Source organism: Helianthus annuus, chromosome 4 (assembly GCF_002127325.2).
Source record: "Helianthus annuus cultivar XRQ/B chromosome 4, HanXRQr2.0-SUNRISE, whole genome shotgun sequence".
NCBI classification, from domain to species: Eukaryota; Viridiplantae; Streptophyta; class Magnoliopsida; order Asterales; family Asteraceae; genus Helianthus; species Helianthus annuus.
In genome coordinates, this window is record NC_035436.2 from 63,875,732 (window position 1) to 63,895,059 (window position 19,328).

Below are 19,328 nucleotides of genomic sequence, written 5' to 3' on the forward strand. Positions count from 1 at the left end.
TTTATACATAAAATATGTTGTCCATACACCTGTTGATGCTAGATAGTAGATATCTACAAATTGGCAAAATGGTGTTACCTCCGATATCTATAAATTAGCAAAATGGCTCACCAAAGGTTTGCATTCCTGTGTTCATATATATATGTCAGGGAGTTCCATCGTTTTTGGAGGCCTTAAATAAACTATAAAGGCAGGGCCCATTCGAATTGGTATAAGACTATCCACTATCACAACCCAACCTAACCTAACCCAACCCAACCCAACCCAATCTAATCTTTCATTCATCATCATCATCATATCAGTAAATCCCACCTATAGCAAAGCTAAGGTAGGGTCTGAGGAGGGGAAGATGTAGACAACCTTACCTCTACCCTGTAGGAAATAGAGAGGCCGCTTCCAATGAGACCCCCGGCTCGATGATAGTTTTGCATCAAACCTTGGACATAAGGCACATACCACTCGGCAATTAAGACAAAGGCCAATTAGTGCATGTATTCCCTTGTCTTTCGGCTATCAACGCCACCACATGATGCATGATTAACCATCCCCCTCTTTTAACAGGATTTTCACGAAATTAGTAAAATAACGTTAAAATTAGTGCATTTTCACTTTTGCCCCCGAGCGCCCACACATATATACATTATATGCTCATACCGCAAGCAGGGCGTACCAACCTAATCTTTCATTAAAATACTAATTTCTCTCTCTTCCACCTACACAACCAAAAAATGAATTAAATATTAATAAGAAATAGAAGTTAAATAAAAGAAAAAAGAATTAAAGTTGGTTGCAAACAATGGTTGCTATCACAACCTGGTCGTGCATTAAAGTCAATTATTTGATTAAAATAATTTCTTCCAATTTTGTCTTACTATCCACGTTACAACCGATTGAACAATTTGATCAACATAGTGGGTGGTCTAACATCGGAAGTCTCAATCGGAGGCACAATATCGAAACTCAAAGATTCAAGGTATCAATTAGGATTTTAGGGCAAACAGTGATTTCTCCCCAATAATTTCTCCTAATTTCACCCCAAATTTTATATAGAATATTATTATAAAAAATAGCCGTTAACCATTGCGACACCAAGAATTTCTCCTAATTTCACCTCAAATTTCTCCCTAGTCAGCGACATCATTGAACGTATGCGACGTTACAGTTAGCTAGAATGACGATGTCGGCCTAAATTAGTTACGAATTACATATTGCTTGAAGTTGGAATTGGGTCTCCTTTATTTTAAATTCGGTTTTTCAATTGAGCATTACAATAAATATAGTTTTTATTTTGTTCATTTGGGCCTATTACAGTAATACACATATACTTGAGGCCCTATTTTTGGAGGCCATAGACCGTTGTCTAAATTTGAAAGCCTCTAAGTCCCGCCACTGACATATGCCTGACGTATGTTACAGTTGTGACATACTTGGTGGCGCATGCGGCATATTGCTTGCATTTGCTTTGTAAAAAGTCAGAAATTTGTATCTTATGTTAGCTGTTTGTCTTACATCTGTACAAGTCTACACCAAAAAGATGTGTTCTGGGAAATCTTGTTTCAGAAGGCATGGTTTATATATGTGTAAAGTGTATGTAGTACAAGAATCTCACTGTCATAACAAATGGACAAAGGGAAATTTATATTACGACATTTCGTCCACTAGATCATAAGAAATGGCTCATCTCAAATACCATTGACGCGTTTCAGGTAGTGGATTACTCCACAGTTAAGCGAGCTTAGGTAGGAGTGTTTATCGGGCCATTTTTCTCAGAAGACGCAACAAAACTATCGCTTTTGTCTTTGTCGTCTTTGAGCAGTTGGAGGCAGCTTCTCGGAAGGGCCGGTGGGAAGTTAAATAATAGAAAAAAGAAAAAAGAATTAAAGTTGGTTGCAAACAATGGTTGCTATCACAACCTGGTCGTGCATTAAAGTCAATTATTTGATTAAAATAATTTCTTCCAATTTTGTCTTACTATCCACGTTACAACCGATTGAACAATTTGATCAACATAGTGGGTGGTCTAACATCGGAAGTCTCAATCGGAGGCACAATATCGAAACTCAAAGATTCAAGGTATCAATTAGGATTTTAGGGCAAACAGTGATTTCTCCCCAATAATTTCTCCTAATTTTACCCCAAATTTTATATAGAATATTATTATAAAAAATAGCCGTTAACCATTGCGACACCAAGAATTTCTCCTAATTTCACCTCAAATTTCTCCCTAGTCAGCGACATCATTGAACGTATGCGACGTTACAGTTAGCTAGAATGACGATGTCGGCCTAAATTAGTTACGAATTACATATTGCTTGAAGTTGGAATTGGGTCTCCTTTATTTTAAATTCGGTTTTTCAATTGAGCATTACAATAAATATAGTTTTTATTTTGTTCATTTGGGCCTATTACAGTAATACACATATACTTGAGGCCCTATTTTTGGAGGCCATAGACCGTTGTCTAAATTTGAAAGCCTCTAAGTCCCGCCACTGACATATGCCTGACGTATGTTACAGTTGTGACATACTTGGTGGCGCATGCGGCATATTGCTTGCATTTGCTTTGTAAAAAGTCAGAAATTTGTATCTTATGTTAGCTGTTTGTCTTACATCTGTACAAGTCTACACCAAAAAGATGTGTTCTGGGAAATCTTGTTTCAGAAGGCATGGTTTATATATGTGTAAAGTGTATGTAGTACAAGAATCTCACTGTCATAACAAATGGACAAAGGGAAATTTATATTACGACATTTCGTCCACTAGATCATAAGAAATGGCTCATCTCAAATACCATTGACGCGTTTCAGGTAGTGGATTACTCCACAGTTAAGCGAGCTTAGGTAGGAGTGTTTATCGGGCCATTTTTCTCAGAAGACGCAACAAAACTATCGCTTTTGTCTTTGTCGTCTTTGAGCAGTTGGAGGCAGCTTCTCGGAAGGGCCGGTGGGAAGTTAAATAATAGAAAAAAGAAAAAAGAATTAAAGTTGGTTGCAAACAATGGTTGCTATCACAACCTGGTCGTGCATTAAAGTCAATTATTTGATTAAAATAATTTCTTCCAATTTTGTCTTACTATCCACGTTACAACCGATTGAACAATTTGATCAACATAGTGGGTGGTCTAACATCGGAAGTCTCAATCGGAGGCACAATATCGAAACTCAAAGATTCAAGGTATCAATTAGGATTTTAGGGCAAACAGTGATTTCTCCCCAATAATTTCTCCTAATTTCACCCCAAATTTTATATAGAATATTATTATAAAAAATAGCCGTTAACCATTGCGACACCAAGAATTTCTCCTAATTTCACCTCAAATTTCTCCCTAGTCAGCGACATCATTGAACGTATGCGACGTTACAGTTAGCTAGAATGACGATGTCGGCCTAAATTAGTTACGAATTACATATTGATTGAAGTTGGAATTGGGTCTCCTTTATTTTAAATTCGGTTTTTCAATTGAGCATTACAATAAATATAGTTTTTATTTTGTTCATTTGGGCCTATTACAGTAATACACATATACTTGAGGCCCTATTTTTGGAGGCCATAGACCGTTGTCTAAATTTGAAAGCCTCTAAGTCCCGCCACTGACATATGCCTGACGTATGTTACAGTTGTGACATACTTGGTGGCGCATGCGGCATATTGCTTGCATTTGCTTTGTAAAAAGTCAGAAATTTGTATCTTATGTTAGCTGTTTGTCTTACATCTGTACAAGTCTACACCAAAAAGATGTGTTCTGGGAAATCTTGTTTCAGAAGGCATGGTTTATATATGTGTAAAGTGTATGTAGTACAAGAATCTCACTGTCATAACAAATGGACAAAGGGAAATTTATATTACGACATTTCGTCCACTAGATCATAAGAAATGGCTCATCTCAAATACCATTGACGCGTTTCAGGTAGTGGATTACTCCACAGTTAAGCGAGCTTAGGTAGGAGTGTTTATCGGGCCATTTTTCTCAGAAGACGCAACAAAACTATCGCTTTTGTCTTTGTCGTCTTTGAGCAGTTGGAGGCAGCTTCTCGGAAGGGCCGGTGGGAAGTTTCTGTCCAGTTTCTCCTTCGATTTTCGCTTTTAATTGTCTAAGGATTTTGATCTGACTCAGCTTTTCGGGTGATAATTTATCCCAGTAAATACCTAAAAGACCAATTGACCGCTCATATCATCATATTTCCATAGAATCCATAAAATGAACCTGTGAGTGTTTGTGAATCGGTGAAACCAAGCGAACCGAAGCACATAGGCCGGTTTGATTTGAAAAGCTGGGTTTAATGGTCCAGGTCACGGTCATGTAAACCAAACAAGCCGTTTATCATTTTATAAAGTTGATAGAAACAAACGTTTATGAAAAAAAAAAACTGGTTCAAACCGCTAAACCGAACTGTTTTGGCCCCCAAATAACCTGGCTGGTCCGGTTTGCCATTTTTTGAAACCGTAATTAGCAGTGCAGTCCATGACTCATCGAAATCAAACCGTGAACACCATGTGTAGTCTTTAAAAAGAAGAAACTAACCTTGTGGTTTGGGGATAGATGTGTTGGTGAAAATAACTTGGGTGGGAGTGCATATGATGTCAACAGGGACATCATGGATTAGCAGCTTCTCAACAGGAATATCATCTACCAGTTGTTCATCATGCACTGAAACACAATTTTTTATTAAGATTTTTTTCCTGAAATTTACTAAAATAGGTAAAGAATTATTACCAGACGTAACGACTGGAGTCGAGTCATCGATCGCTCCCATATAACGCAGCATTCCATATTCAAGTTCTGCAAATCCCTACATCATTGGTAATTTCATCAACATTCAATCCATCACATTCATATAATTAACTAACTGACAAATACTCGGGTTAAGCTAAGCACATCACATTATTATGAAGAAATGGGAGTTAGTTATATACCTCACCCTTGCCAAGACGAGCTCCGGTTTTCGGATCAACAGCAACAGAGCCAATGACAATAAGATCCACCTTAATCTTCTCATCTAATCCAATGGGCCGTCCGTGTTTTGCTACCCCGACAGAGGTGCATGCCTCGTTCATGGTACTAGGATTTAACGTATCCGCTTCAAGTACAGAGAAAAACCCTGTCCTTAAACGCGGTTGTGGAGTAAGTAGCTTCTTTCCACCTTCACGAAAAATGAGTATTCTTATATAAAAAAAACTAATAAAATTCCATAAGTAATGAGATATATAAGAGCCAAAAGTTCAAAATCATAAGTTGAGATTTGTTAATATAAGATGCATAAATATTATCTGGGTAGGTTTTTAAAATTTATTTTTTGATGACAGTGAGAAAGCCGTCATCCGAGCCGTTCAGATCCCAAAAGCCGAGGCGCGCAAGGCGTTGCTCAATGTAGTGTCAACTAAGCTTCATTTAAAACTAGAAGTTGCATCTCCCTCTTATGTTTTACATATCAACCTTTTTATCAAGTAAATATTTCACAATTTCTTCATCCCGTTGGTAGTTTTTACACACACGCCTCCTACAAATCCTAACTTTGCCTAGAAGTACATAAGGCGCTGCCTCAAGCCCCTGAGTTGTTTTCTGTGCGCCTTTTAAAACCAAGCTAGAGGGAAGCAAACGCTTGCCACTGCACCGGTTGGGTACGTCTTATTTATGTCCATGAGAAGGTATGCACTACCATAACAATACAATTAACTAATGCATCTATTGGTTGCAGGTCTTGATTTCGGACATGAGCAAAATTTAGCAATAAAACAAAGAAAACTGACCATTAAGTGTCAAGAATCTGACTTGTTTTTGTGGTGTATCAGGATTAACCTTCACACAATTAGCCTCCAGAAACACCTCCAGCCTACTCAACTGGCATACAACAACATAATTCCACAAAACATCTCATCTGAAGCAACAAAATCATTACAACTAAACATTTATAACTACTTAAATATATTCTTATAATTATATTATAATATTTATTTCTCTTAATTTTATATTTAATATATAAATAAATTTATATCAACAATAGGCTTGGTTAGGTTCACGAGATGACTCAAAGTTAGGGGTGTAAATGAGACGAGCTCGAGCAGCGGCCCGTTTTGAGCTCGGCTTATAATTATTTTTATATATATTTATATGTATAATTACAATTTATATATGCAAATAACTATTATATAAATACACATATAATATATTAAAGAGTAAACTGCCAAAATGGTCCCTAAGGTTTGCTCACTTTTGCCCAAAACTCAAACCTTTTAAATCTGGGTCCGTGTGGTTTTAATTTTGTTGCCATTTTCATCCAAAAACAAAATTTGGTCAGATTTTCCAGTTAACATCCAGTTTTTTTTGTCCTTTTCCTCCCTTTTAATGAATGAAGGCCAAAATGGTCAGATTTTTTTTAACTTGTTATAATAAAACGTTAAAAAGACCATTTTGCCCTTTATTAAAACGGAGGAAAAAGACAAAAAAGTTGGACGTGAACTGAAAAATCTGACCAGATTTTGATTTTGGATAAAAATAGCAACAAAATTAAAACCACATGACCCAAATTCAAAAGGTTTGAGTTTTGAACTAAAGTGACCAAACCTCAAGGACCATTTTGGCGGTTTACTCTATATTAAAATAAATATATATAAAAGTAGGCTTGTGAACTCGATAAGTGAAGCTCGGACTTGAGATCGACTTATTTATTAAACAAACCAACTTTCAGGCTTGGAGCTCGAGATCGAGCTATTACCTACATATACATTTCCCAACTTGAGGGAATAGTGCCAGGCAAGATGCCTGACACTTTCCTATTGGACAAACCTATTTTTAATTTAATTTTCTTCACACTTTAAAATTACGGTTTCATCCTTCGTTTAAAAATACGTTTTTATCCCCAACTCAAATTAAAATTATAATTTTGCTCCTAGCACAAAATTACGCTTTTGCCCTCGGGTCAAAAACTCATTTTTTATTTTGTTCCCAGTTTAAAATTACGGTTTCGCCCTCCGTTTAACATTCAGTTTTTGCCCCCACTTCAAAATAAAATGTTGTTTTTCCCTCTAGCTCAAAATTACGATTCTGCCCTCATCTCAAAATAACTTTTTTACCCACAGTTCAAGTATTTTCAAGTTGAGGGAATAGTGCCAGGCATCTTGTCTGACACTTCCCTATTGGACCAACCCATTTTTTAATTTATTTTATTCACAGTTTAAAATTACGCTTTTGTCCTTCGTTTAAAATTACGTTTTTGCCCCCAGCTCAAAATAAAATTATAAATTTGCCCCTAGCTCAAAATTACGCTTTTTCCCTCGGTTCAAAAACTCATTTTTTATTTTGTTCCCAGTTTAAAATTACGGTTTCGCCCTCCGTTTAAAATTACGTTTTCGCCCCCAGTTCAAAATAAAATGTTGTTTTTTCCTTTAGCTCAAAATTACGATTCTGCCCTCAGCTCAAAATTACGTTTTTGCCCACAGTTCAAAATAAAATTATGTTTTCCCCTAGCTCAAAATTATGATTTTGCTCTCAGTTTAAAATTATAATTTCGCCTCCAGTTCAAAATATAATTTTGATTTTGCCCTCTGTACAGAGATACATGTTACGAGAGAGATATTCGGCTTATTGCCCCGCAACGCGGGCGGGGCAAAAACTAGTTCAAGTAAAATTAGAAGTGAAGCTTGAGCTCGTTTATCTTGGTTCAGGCTATTTATCGAGCCTAACCCACCGGCTTCCGGCCCAAGCTCATATACATACACCCCTAATCAAACATCAAATATAGAAAATTCTCACTTTATCAGCAGCAGCTGGAGCACCAACAAAATTAGGAATCCGATGATGAACAGGTCTCGGAAACTGCGCAATATTACTCGCCTCCATGAAATCCCAAATCCTCTTACGAATCACCCATTTCCAACCCTTGGGATCATCCTCTATTTCAGCCGCTTCAATGGCCATTGATTCTCGTGCTTTTGCGTCCAGACGAAGCCTCTCCGCCTCGTACGCCGATTCATCGAAGGAAAGTTGGGGATTATTCTTGCTGTTGTTCATTTTGAATGAATTGTTGGTTGAGTATTGGAAGATGGAGAGTGAATTGGAGGATTGGTGTTTCAAGTGGTTGAAAAATGGAGCTCGGAATGTGCAGGTGTTCATGCTGGTTTTTTGTGTTGCTGATACGGACACGACAAGGACGATGATGATATCTCAACTATTTAAATTATTTTAAAAAATGTGTAGATATATTAAGTGTGATTTCTCACGCGAAGCTTGAGATATCCGACCGAGGGGTCGAAAACGCATATACCCAAAAGTTTCTGTAAAATCGGGGGATCAAAGACGTATATACCAAAAAATTTCTATACGAAAACTACATACTCTCCACTCTCCACTACTGAGCGAAAAGTTCAGAGGGTTTACCGCCCCCTCCCGCCCTCACTATGCTATGCCATGGGTATTCATTGCGGTATTCGTTATAGTAACCAAACCTAGAAAATAAAGTATTGTGATATGCTAAAAAGTAAATAAAGTATTGTGATATGCTAAAAAGTAGTAAAGTTGATCAAAATTATAAAAAAATAAAATAAAGATACCGGTTCTTATAATACTAAATCCAGTACCAATGTTGTTCGGACAGATTCGATTTGGTTTGTCACAATATTGGCATTTCATATCGCTTTAATCGCATATCCTACTGATTCACTGGTCGGGCTGGGTTTAGGAATCTAGAAAACATCATAACTAAATTTAAAAAGAGTTAAACTTAATTCAATTTAAATTCAAAGTAGAAATTTCTTTTTAACAAGATAAAAGAAAATTTTATGTTTTTGTTACTTGTTTATAACCATTGAAATAAACTGAAAATACTGAAATCTGATGTGAAATGAACTAAAATTTGATTACTCAATCAACAACCACCATACCCAGTAAATCCCACAAATAGCAATGCTACTAATAGGGTCTGGGGAGGGTGGGATGTAGATAGACCTTGCCTCTATCTCTGGGGATAGAGAGGCTGCTTCCAGAAGAGACCCCCGGCTCCAAAACGAACAACAAACCAACACATCAAGTCAAAGAATACAAAAAAAAGAAGTCACCTACACCAAGCTAGTGATCAGATAGTGATCAGATTGACACAGTATAATGTAAATCGTGTATAATAGCATAGAACATCATTCGGGCATGTACACAAGAAGTCAATCACCGGTTAAGTCACTTAAAGAATAAGAAAAACTTACGTCCCTAAAATACACCTAAGACCTTCCTGCAATATCCTCTAGAAGTCCTTAACCCTAATCCTACGCCTCCACGAATTCCTATCTTGGACCATGTACTCGGAAAGATAAACAAACACTAAATGTTCCTGAGACCTTCCTGAAATAAACGAACATAAACAAACACTAAATGTTCACCAACATAAACAAACAAACGTAGCCTATGCCCATGTTTGTTTGTTTAACTTATCGAGCGGAATTTCTAAGGAGAATACTTGTGATTTCTCAAAATGAATGGCTACAATGCTATTTATTGGAGAAGAAACTAATATTCTAATACGCAAGTTGTAGAATTATTCAGGTTCTAGAAACCTTATCTAATGAAACTAACAAGTGGATGCATATTTTATCTATTTTGTTTAACATGGTTCGACTTATAATCATCTGCAACACTTGAACACAAATAAGGATCATATAGGTTGTGGGGAACAAAATCTCTCAAAAACACAACATTTAAGGTTTAACTAACCAAGCTCTATCTCTATCTACAACTAAAAAAACAAATACAAAACAACAGGCTTTATTAGTGGTCTTTTATCAGTATGTACACATATTTTTCCTTAATATATACCATCTTTTTTATACAATAATACAATAAATATGGTCTAGTGGGGAAAGCTCTCCAAGAGGAGAACAACGAAAACACTGGTCCAAGAACTAATGTTTTTCTTTGCCAATATTATTAACAAATGCAACAACTAAAAGGAGAACAACGAAAGCACAGTGGAGTTCAATAATTAATAATATTGTTGTAGGAGTTCGGAGTTCTTTGAATACCTTGAACTTCAAGGCTTGAAGGAGATGGCTTTGGATTCTTGATTGATCGCAGATTGTTGTAGAATTGCAAATAAAGGATTTTAGGTTTAGGTTATATGATATATTAGTTCAAGATTGTAAAGGAACGCATAAACCTCTTCGTATTCCAATTTTCAACATAAAATATTTGGCAAATTCTAGATTATATTGAAGGATAATTTGATTATACTTGCCCAAAAAAACCCTTATAATTCCTTAGTAAAATTCAGTATTAATATTGTTTTTTATTGAAAAATGCCGGGTTATTTACCGATACCAAAATTCGAAAAATCTATTACCGATACCGGTACTGTTTATGATTATACTGGTAAAAAAATCTCATACCTAACCATAACCAAGCACCTTTGGAGTAGATCCATAAACAATAGTAACATAGGGTGATGGTGCATGGTTTTGAAAGTTAGAAAGGAGGTGAGGATTACCAGTTACATGTTCAGAAGCTCCTGAATCAATAACCCATTTTGGTGCAGTAGATACAAAACTCTTAGCAAATTTACATGTTTCATCAATGGTAGCATTTTGAGTAAGAACAAGATGAGAACTTTCTTATGCTAAGGCAATATTAATGTCATCAAATGTCGCATCAAGGTGAGCAGATCCTTTTGATTGACAGACCAACAGTTTCTTGCAATTGTATTTGGTCTGGTATGCCCGTACTCACGACAATAAAAACATTCAATTTTTCATGGTTCGGTTGTAGTAGTATGATCATTCTGAGTAGGATCTCGATCTCCATAATTACCAAGTGTGCCACCTCGTGATCCTCCTCAAAAACCACCTTTAAATCCTCCTTGGCTGACTAGGGCACTGGTACTTGTTGGAAGAGCCGTGGGTTCGAGTCCCACGGATGGCGCCAATGTTGAAACAATGGTTAACACAAAGGATAACCAAGAGGGTCGTTTCACGTATGGGGTTCAACCTCTTCTCTTGCTCGTGCCAAAGGCCTAAGATCTGCAAAACAGTAAACACCGTTAGTCTCGTTAAGAGGGGAAAAGGGGGTTTTCCCTCTTAACCAGGCTCCGGCGTGAGAATAAGTACTGCTCTGAGATGAATAAAACAGTGTGTGTATAGAGTGAGTAAAGAGAGCCCAGATCCTTAACCTGAATGATGAAGGGTTCTATTTATAGCCGGAGGGTGTAGAAGGAGGAAGCAGCTGTGCCAGCTGTGGGTGCGCGCCAGCTGTCCGACCAAGGGGAATATCCTCTTGGTCTGCTCTGTCAGGGACGGCATAGTGGTACACGTGGCGTCCCTGCATTCGACGGTGCTGGGTACCTCGTACTGGTCATGTCAGCCCTGCTCCCTGGATTGTCGCAGGCCCATGTGGCTTCCTGTGTATGGTGCCACGTATTGTCCTTGATGTTGGGCGAGGCATCTTTGATGCCAGCCGGGCCTTATCCGGGTGTCTTCTGGAAGCTTCTAGAAGATCCAGATGATGTGGATGCCTTGTGTGTACAAAAAGTGGTGTGGTCCCTGCCATGTAGGCAGGGAATTGGGACCATACCTCTTCACAGAGAAGGATAGTTGGTTCATTCAAGAATTGAGATCGAATGGCATTGAATTCTGGTCGCAAACCAGTCAAGAAACTTAATACAACAATTTGTTCATGTTGGGTTTGTATAACCCGCACATCAAGTAAAAGAGTGTTCAATTATTCGTAGGTTTCTTGAACTCCATAACATACGCGATTAAAGATCGATCTAGTTGCTCCCCCTTGATGAAAAGACTTATACACAATGTATATTCCGGACATGTTACTTTGTCCAGAAAACATAAAATCCAAATAATCCATGAATTTATTGATGTACTCACACTAATTGATCAGTAAGATAGATGACGGAAGTATCATTGGAGTTCCTAATTTGTAGGAATAACCGGACATCATTTTGCAGCCACTGTCGTCAGTAGGAGGGACACACGTGAGGTGCGAAGCCTTTCCAATGCTTCGTAAATAGGTACATACAATCTTGCTCCATTCAAAGAAATTTGAGCCATAAAGTTTTTTATCGGTGAGTTAAGTTGCTATAGGAAGGATATCAGTAGAGTTGGTAGTAAAGCTTAGTTCAACTTTGTTGACAACACTGGATGAATCATGAATCTTTGGTTTTACTCACTTTAACCTTCTGAATTTAAACAAAAGAAAGCAATGGAAAGTGGTATATTAAACCAACGATTAGAGCAACAAGAAATCTGGAAAGGTTGACCAGAATTCAAGTTAAAGTCAGAAATCTGGGAGATTGACCAGAAGTAAGGTTATAGTCAAAATTCAGAAATCTGGAAGTTTGACCACAAGTAAAAGTCAAACCAGAAATCTAGGAAGTCAGACCATAAATCTGATGCTTAGAATTTCAAGAAAAATCTAAGTATTGAGAGCCCGAAAATCTGATGTATCAGATTTGGATAAGGTGAGAAAATAAACCAAAGTATATATGATATAAATAAAAAATCTGATGTGAAATAGATGAGCAGAACCGAAATCTGGTTTAAAATCAAAGTACCTGAAACAGAAAACGAACTTCACAGGGATGGGTCGAAAGGGAAAGAGGAAGTCGGAAATTAAAAACGAGGGTGAACCCCTCACACACCAGCGTGTGGGGCGGTGGTGGGGACACGTGGCTGGCTGGCGGTGGAGCGTAAGTGACTTATCAGCGACAAAATTTTCCGTTTTGGCATTTTGAAGGGTGGCGAAGCTGATGGTGTGGGAGGTGAGATTAAACGATGTCTTGAAAATGGGTCTTTCAGAATGATACAAATGGGTACAACTCTCAAATAAAATACTAAATGGCTCTCACAAATCAGTTTTCATGGCTCTGATACAATGAAATAAATATGAAGCAAATTGAAATATGATATGAAGCAAATTGAAATATCATATGAAATAAAATCAGATTACTCAACGAACAATTCGAATTTCAAAGGAGAATACTTGTGATTTCTCAAAATAAAAGTTTACAACATACATGCTATTTATAGGAGAATAAACTAATATTCTAATAAGCAAATTGTAGAATCATTCAGGTTCTAGAAATAAACTAAACTGAAATCTGATATGAAATGAACTAAAATCAGACTACTCAATGAACAACTCCAATTTCTAAGGAGAGTAGTTGTGATTTTTCAAAATAAAAGGTTACAATGTACATGCTAAAACTAATATTCTAATAGACAAATTGTAGAATTATTCAGGTTCTAGAAACCACTAACAAGTGGATGCATATTTTATCTATTTTATTTAACAACCTAAAATATTCTTTACATTTAAAAATTATGCTTAATAATCTTTGTTAAAAAAGTTATCTATTCTCAAATCTTAATAGTTAGTAACGTTACTTTTGTTTACACGTTAACTTTGGGCAAGAAAAAACTCATAATTATTCATTCATTGAGTGCCAAGAAACAATATAAGTATCGTCAGTTCACCTTTAGGTGTTGTATGTTTTTTAAGAGGTAAAATGTCTATAGTCTGCGAACCACATCTGCAGGCATCTGTAGAAGAATAGGTGGATCAAATCTCTGCAGTCTGCAAGAAGAAGATTGTTTGTTTTTAACGTATGCAGACTTCTAAACTAAACTAGTGGTGGTGTACGGACGGTGGTGGTGGTGGTGGTGGTGATGGACGGTGGTGGTGGTGGTGGTGGTGATGGACAGTAGTGGGTGGTGGACGGTGGTGGTGGTGGTGGTGGTGGTGAGTGGTGGTGTTTAACTCTCTACAGATCTTGGAAGATCTTAAAAGTGGCTGAGCCAAGTCTGCACCAAGAAGAGCTCGCGCAGACGTTTTTTAATGAAACGTCTTCGGAAAAACAAACAGTCTGCCCGTGGCAGACTGTGCGTGGTCTGCGTGGCGCAGACAGAAGAGCTTGCGTAAAGCTTTTCAAAAAAAAGCACACACCACCTTAATCTTTGGATACTTGTAACACGGTGGGGGGTCAATGTAAAAAACCTAAAAACTAATTAACTATAATCAAATTCTATAGTTTACTTCCTTCCTCTCTTTCTCACATAACAAGCAGCAATGCTCATCACAAGTGTAAGAAAGTAAGGTGCAGCAAGTAGACAGTGATCCTTCATTTCTCCGTTTATTTCTCAGCAAACCTACCTGCCTACTGTGTATATTTGGTTGCCGGTAAAAAATTAAGTTGAAGCAAGGAGACAATAGTTTCTTGTGTCTCGTTCTTCATTTTTCCATTTTTGATGATTTATTTCTAAACGAACTTACCTAATATGTGTATGTTTCCCCAACCCTGCGCTCATTCCAGATCCAACGACAAGACTACCAGTTCACCACAAACTAACAAAACTGACCAGTTACGGAAATTCAAAAGCAAACCATCCTTCGATTTTAAACCATAACCAAAACGACCCTAAACCATGTTGAACACCGCCAAAACATCAAAGAGAAAAACCAAGAATTCTTGAATATTTAAGTAAAAACAACTTTACATATAAGATGAAGACATCCACAAGTCCCAGGCTTCTGTGAGGATATGCACTAGCACTCAGGTTTCATTAACGATGATACGGAATGATGTCGTTTAATGAGTCGTTGAATCATGATCCGCATGCATATCCATTGATGAATCAGAGTGATGTTCATTGTTTCTTGGTCCTTGAGATATGTGATAGTTCTGAAGGCTGCGACGGACTGGGCTTGACAACGCGTTTGAGAATATATAATTCCTGGGTGCGAGCTGATCGCTAGCGGCCATGCTAGTATTAGTCGAGTCGGACTGTAAACTTCTTGGAGCCATTGCCATTGCCATTGCCATTGATGGTTCCTCCCCTGATGATTCCAGCTCAGCCTGGAAACCAATGCATGTGGTCCAAGATATATTATATTTCTATTCATATTTATTATTTAGATAATTAAAATAAATATTACTATATAGAAACATGATAAAAATTACTAAATAATATATATTATGTTGTACATACAAAATTGTAGCTACAACTATATGACAGTTCTAGACTTGCTCAGATTGTATTTTAATGCATAGAAACCTCTTACAACTTTATTCAAGAAAAATATTGTTACGAGTCGATCATCCCATCAGCTGAGAACTCTCATTGCTTCATGCAGATAGTTGAAGCAAATAAAGAAATTAGGGGTCATAATCACAAGCCGAATCATTTTACAAGGAATGGCAAGAATAGTGGTTGATCAGTACGACAAGGGTGACGCGGACCATATTAATGCGCAAATGGATAGAAAACATATAAACATGTCGTAAGTCGTGAATATTATAATCAAACCTGAATGTAGGCTAGTATGTCATCTGCTGTGACTCTCAGCCCTTCCGCGTGTTGCTTGGAAATCCATTGATAGAGCATTTCCTGCACAATTCAAATTTTAAACAACATAAGAAACTTTCAGCGAACAACTATAACAAAAATTACATACTACTTGATAAACAGATTTAAAGAGAAAACAATACGAATGATACTACCCATTGATTAGCTAGATATTAGTAGGGCCATGAGTATTCTTGTGATGGCTTCTCACGGTTATAGAAAGTCGAAACAAATAATACTCATATATTAGTAATACAAGAAATACTTAAGACCATTCCTGTCATACCCGAACTCTTGAAATTATAGAAAGTAAAAACAAATAATACTCGTATATTAATGTAAATTTTGAAAAAAAATTGACGTTTTTTCGATTTCGTTACCCATTTTATATGAAACGTTGCCCCTATAAGGATTTTCTAGATCCGCCACTGAATCGGGCCATGGATAATTTAGCTAAGGTTGTGTACTAAATGGAATTTTACGATATGTTTGGCATTCCCATAATGGCTACCGTATGTCGCTTCAAAAACATCTGTTAAATTATTATTAATGGAATAGAAATCAGAAATGATATATACATAGTTGTATCATCTAAGTTGCTTGAAAACTATGCAGTTAATGCGGTAAAATATCGAATATCGGTCAAGGACCGATATTTGAGATATAGGTTATCTCGGTGAGATATCCGTGGGATATCGGTAATTTTAATTTAATGCAAAATTTACATATATAGCAATTTAACAGTAATAATTCAGTGATATATCGGTGATATATCGGTCAAATATCGGTGAGATATCGGTTATATCGGTCAAATATCGGTTATATCGGTCAATATCGCCGATAATATCGGTACCGATATTCTGACCGATATTTGACATCGATATTTTACTAGGGGACCGATATAACCGATATCTCACCGATATATCACCGATATTAACTGCATAGCTTGAAAAGGCAGATCAATATGTTCATGATACATGCATGTAACTCGGGAATTATTTACAAATTAGGGATGCAATCGTGTTACAGACTTGAACAGAGGGTGTGCATGTAATTGATATTTATTAAAGAAGACAATAAGACATATTAATCTACGTATCTAATATAGTATCAGGTTATCATAATAGAAATTGGTAATTACAAATATTAGGTTAGGTTATTACATTAACAATAGGTAACACAAAACAGAAGGATATTATATCAGTAATAGGTAAATTATATATTAATTGCGTTTTAGTTGTTGATAAATACTTTTCTACTTTTGTGTTGGCTCTTCGTTACATATTGACGTTTTTAACTATTTTGGATATCAATTGTTTTATGCTTTGTGCAAAATAATATACTCTTGTTATGTGTCTGTACCCTCTTGTTCAGAAGATGTGCCAAGTCATGTTGGTAGTGAACCTCTACCGTGCGTTTGGCCTATTTGACCAACTTGGGCCTGATGTACGCATCTTTACCCTGCATTTATGCAAGAGGCTGTTTCCACAACTCAAACCCGTGACCTCTAGGTCACATGGCAGCAACCTTAACGTTGCTCTAAGGTTCACCCCTTACACAATGCAAATAAGAATCACATAAACATCAATTCACATATGCATATACTAATTCTTCTTAACGCAATCCAAATATCGAAGGCAATTACTTAAAAAAATTAGTTGAAATTAGATAAACCCATAAGCTATTTTTTGATGCATTCATCACAAAATAACCTAGTCCAAAATCCAAATAAAAATCCAGTTTAATACCATTCCTCAATCACACAAGTAATACCAGCACAAAACAAACACATCCAGTTATCAACTACAAGCAATACTTAACTAAAGCCAATATTCACATCCAAATTTCAGATGGGGGCTCCGTTGAGAAAAAAAAAAAAAAGGCTGCCACGTGGCGCCGCGACACATAGGCACATTTTTTTCATCTTTCACTCTACCAAAGAGGTGTAGTCAGGGCCGGCCTTACGGCAAGTATTCTAAAGCCCTAGCTTTAGGCCACCAACCACACAAGACCCCCATTTTTAGTAAAAATGTGTATGTTATTTGTTTCTTTTAAGCATTTGGTAAATTTGCTAAACTCTTTCTTCTTAAATTTTTTATTAGGTGCTTATTCCTTATTATTTTGTATATTAATTAGGTGCTCTGTGAGTTCTTTTTAGTTTATTATAGCTGGTCGTCACTCGGATAAAGTAGGTGGGTTTATAATAACGGAATTTGGAAAAAAAAAAGCCCCAAATTTTTATTTCGCTTTGGGCCACCAAAATGGTTGAGCCGGCCCAGGGTGTAGTAGAGGTGCTTCTTGATGATTGCTTAATAATTGTTTTTTAATTATTAGTATCTCATTTACTTATTAGTTAAATATGTATAACTGCTAAGAAACAAAACAGAATTCACATGAAAAAAAAATTAGGATTTAATCAGATCATCAACACATGCACTCAAATCTCAAACCAATACCTACAATAAGCTAATATTCACTTCCAAATTTCAGCAATTAGCAAAACACTAACACAAAATCAATAACATAAGTGTATAACCGCTAATAAACAAAACATAATCCACATGAACAAATAAATTAGGGTTTAGTAAGCCAATAATATTCACATCTATAACATAAGTGTATAACCACTACGAAACAAAACAAAATTTCAGCAATTATATAAAAAAACAACACAAAATCAATAGCATAAGTGTACAATCGCTACAAAACAAATCAAAATCCAGACGAACAAAACATTAGGGTTCCACCAAATCAACAACAACACAAGTAATCAAATCTAATAAAAATCATACCAATCCATGACGTTCACCGGAGAGAAAACAGAGTTTCTGTTGGCTGATAGCTTGAGAATAAAGCTGCGAGAGAGAGTTAGCGGCGCTGCTAAAATTGGCGTACATCGTCCGATCGACTTCGTCTAGGCTCGTAGCGACCGACTTCCTCTTTTTCGCCATTTTTATAAAGAAATTGATCGTTTTCAGGCCTTGATGATGATGATGATGATGATGGAGTAAAAGTGTTTTCCGGTTAATCGGAATCGGACGACGGTTAACCGACGAAGGATACCGACATCCAGAGGGTTGTGGAGTTTGGTGTTAATTTATAAGACGTGAAACATGTTGATATTTGGACGGTACGTGGAATCGGTGAAGATTTGGTTGCGGAGGGTATAAGGGTGTTTGAGAGGAGAGAGGGTGTGGAATTTTCGGTGTGTAGTCACCGATTGAGAGGAGAGGAGAAAGAGAGGAGGGACCAATCATGTTTTTTTTTTTTTTAGTTGAGGGGTGTTTGACTATACCTAGTGATTGAGTGTAAAATGGGGAGTAGAATGAGAAGTTGACATGACATAATATTATTGGTTAGAATTTCACTCAAACACCCTAAGGTGTTTTGCTATACCCTCCACCCTAAGTTAAATGCCATTTTAGTCCCTATGGTTTGGACCATTTTACCAGTTTAGTCCAACGTTAGAAACGTTGCCATTTTTGTCAAAATAGTTTCAAGCGTCGCCATTATAGTCCACTAGGTTAACCCCGTCCATTTTTTATGTTAGCTAGAAGGGTAATTCGATCATTTTATATGGTCGAATTGTCTTTCAAGTTAACAGAATTACATTTAAAATGGCCGAAATGTCCTTCTAGTTAACAAAATAAAGGGATGGAGTTAATCTAGTGGACTAAAATGCCAATGTTTAAAACTATTTGGACTTAAATGGCAATGTTTCAAACATTTGGACTAAACTGGCCAAATAGCCCAAACCACAGGGACTAAAATGACATTTAACTATTTATTTTATTATCAAGGCCACGTATAATCATAACCCCATAACTAGGGGTGTTCAGAATTTGTTTCGAATTCGAAAAATTCGAAATCCGATTATCAAGAAATCGTTTCGATTAAAAGAATTCAAATTCGAATCCGATTCAATTCGAGTCAAGTAAATCGAATACGAATTTATAATTTCAAATTCGATTCGATTCGAAATTCGAATAAAAGTAATTC

At 36.6% G+C, this 19,328-nt stretch overlaps 2 protein-coding genes across 3 annotated transcripts; both read right to left on the reverse strand.

The window, feature by feature from the left end:
* Positions 1–2,639: 2,639 nt before the first annotated feature.
* Positions 2,640–8,178, reverse strand: LOC110937148 (5-formyltetrahydrofolate cyclo-ligase-like protein COG0212). Of its 2 annotated transcripts, XM_035988984.1 has the most exons (7): positions 7,750–8,178; positions 5,748–5,838; positions 4,914–5,140; positions 4,714–4,789; positions 4,522–4,647; positions 3,962–4,145; positions 2,640–2,861 (listed from the first exon to the last, which is right to left on the reverse strand). In XM_035988984.1, the coding sequence occupies exons 1-6, from the start codon at positions 8,107–8,109 to the stop codon at positions 3,985–3,987; spliced, it is 1,041 nt and encodes a 346-aa protein (XP_035844877.1). In that variant the 5' UTR covers positions 8,110–8,178; the 3' UTR covers positions 2,640–2,861; positions 3,962–3,984. The 2 variants fall into 2 exon arrangements, with proteins under 2 accessions (XP_035844877.1, XP_022035251.1); XM_022179559.2 differs by lacking the exon at positions 2,640–2,861 and having other exon boundaries at positions 3,740–4,145; positions 7,750–8,176.
* A 6,172-nt stretch (positions 8,179–14,350) lies between these two features.
* On the reverse strand, positions 14,351–18,517 carry LOC110937147. The gene is made up of 3 exons (XM_022179558.2): positions 18,122–18,517; positions 15,291–15,371; positions 14,351–14,839 (listed from the first exon to the last, which is right to left on the reverse strand). Exons 1-3 carry the CDS (start codon positions 18,278–18,280, stop codon positions 14,573–14,575), a joined length of 507 nt encoding a protein of 168 aa, XP_022035250.1. The 5' UTR covers positions 18,281–18,517; the 3' UTR covers positions 14,351–14,572.
* Positions 18,518–19,328: the final 811 nt, after the last annotated feature.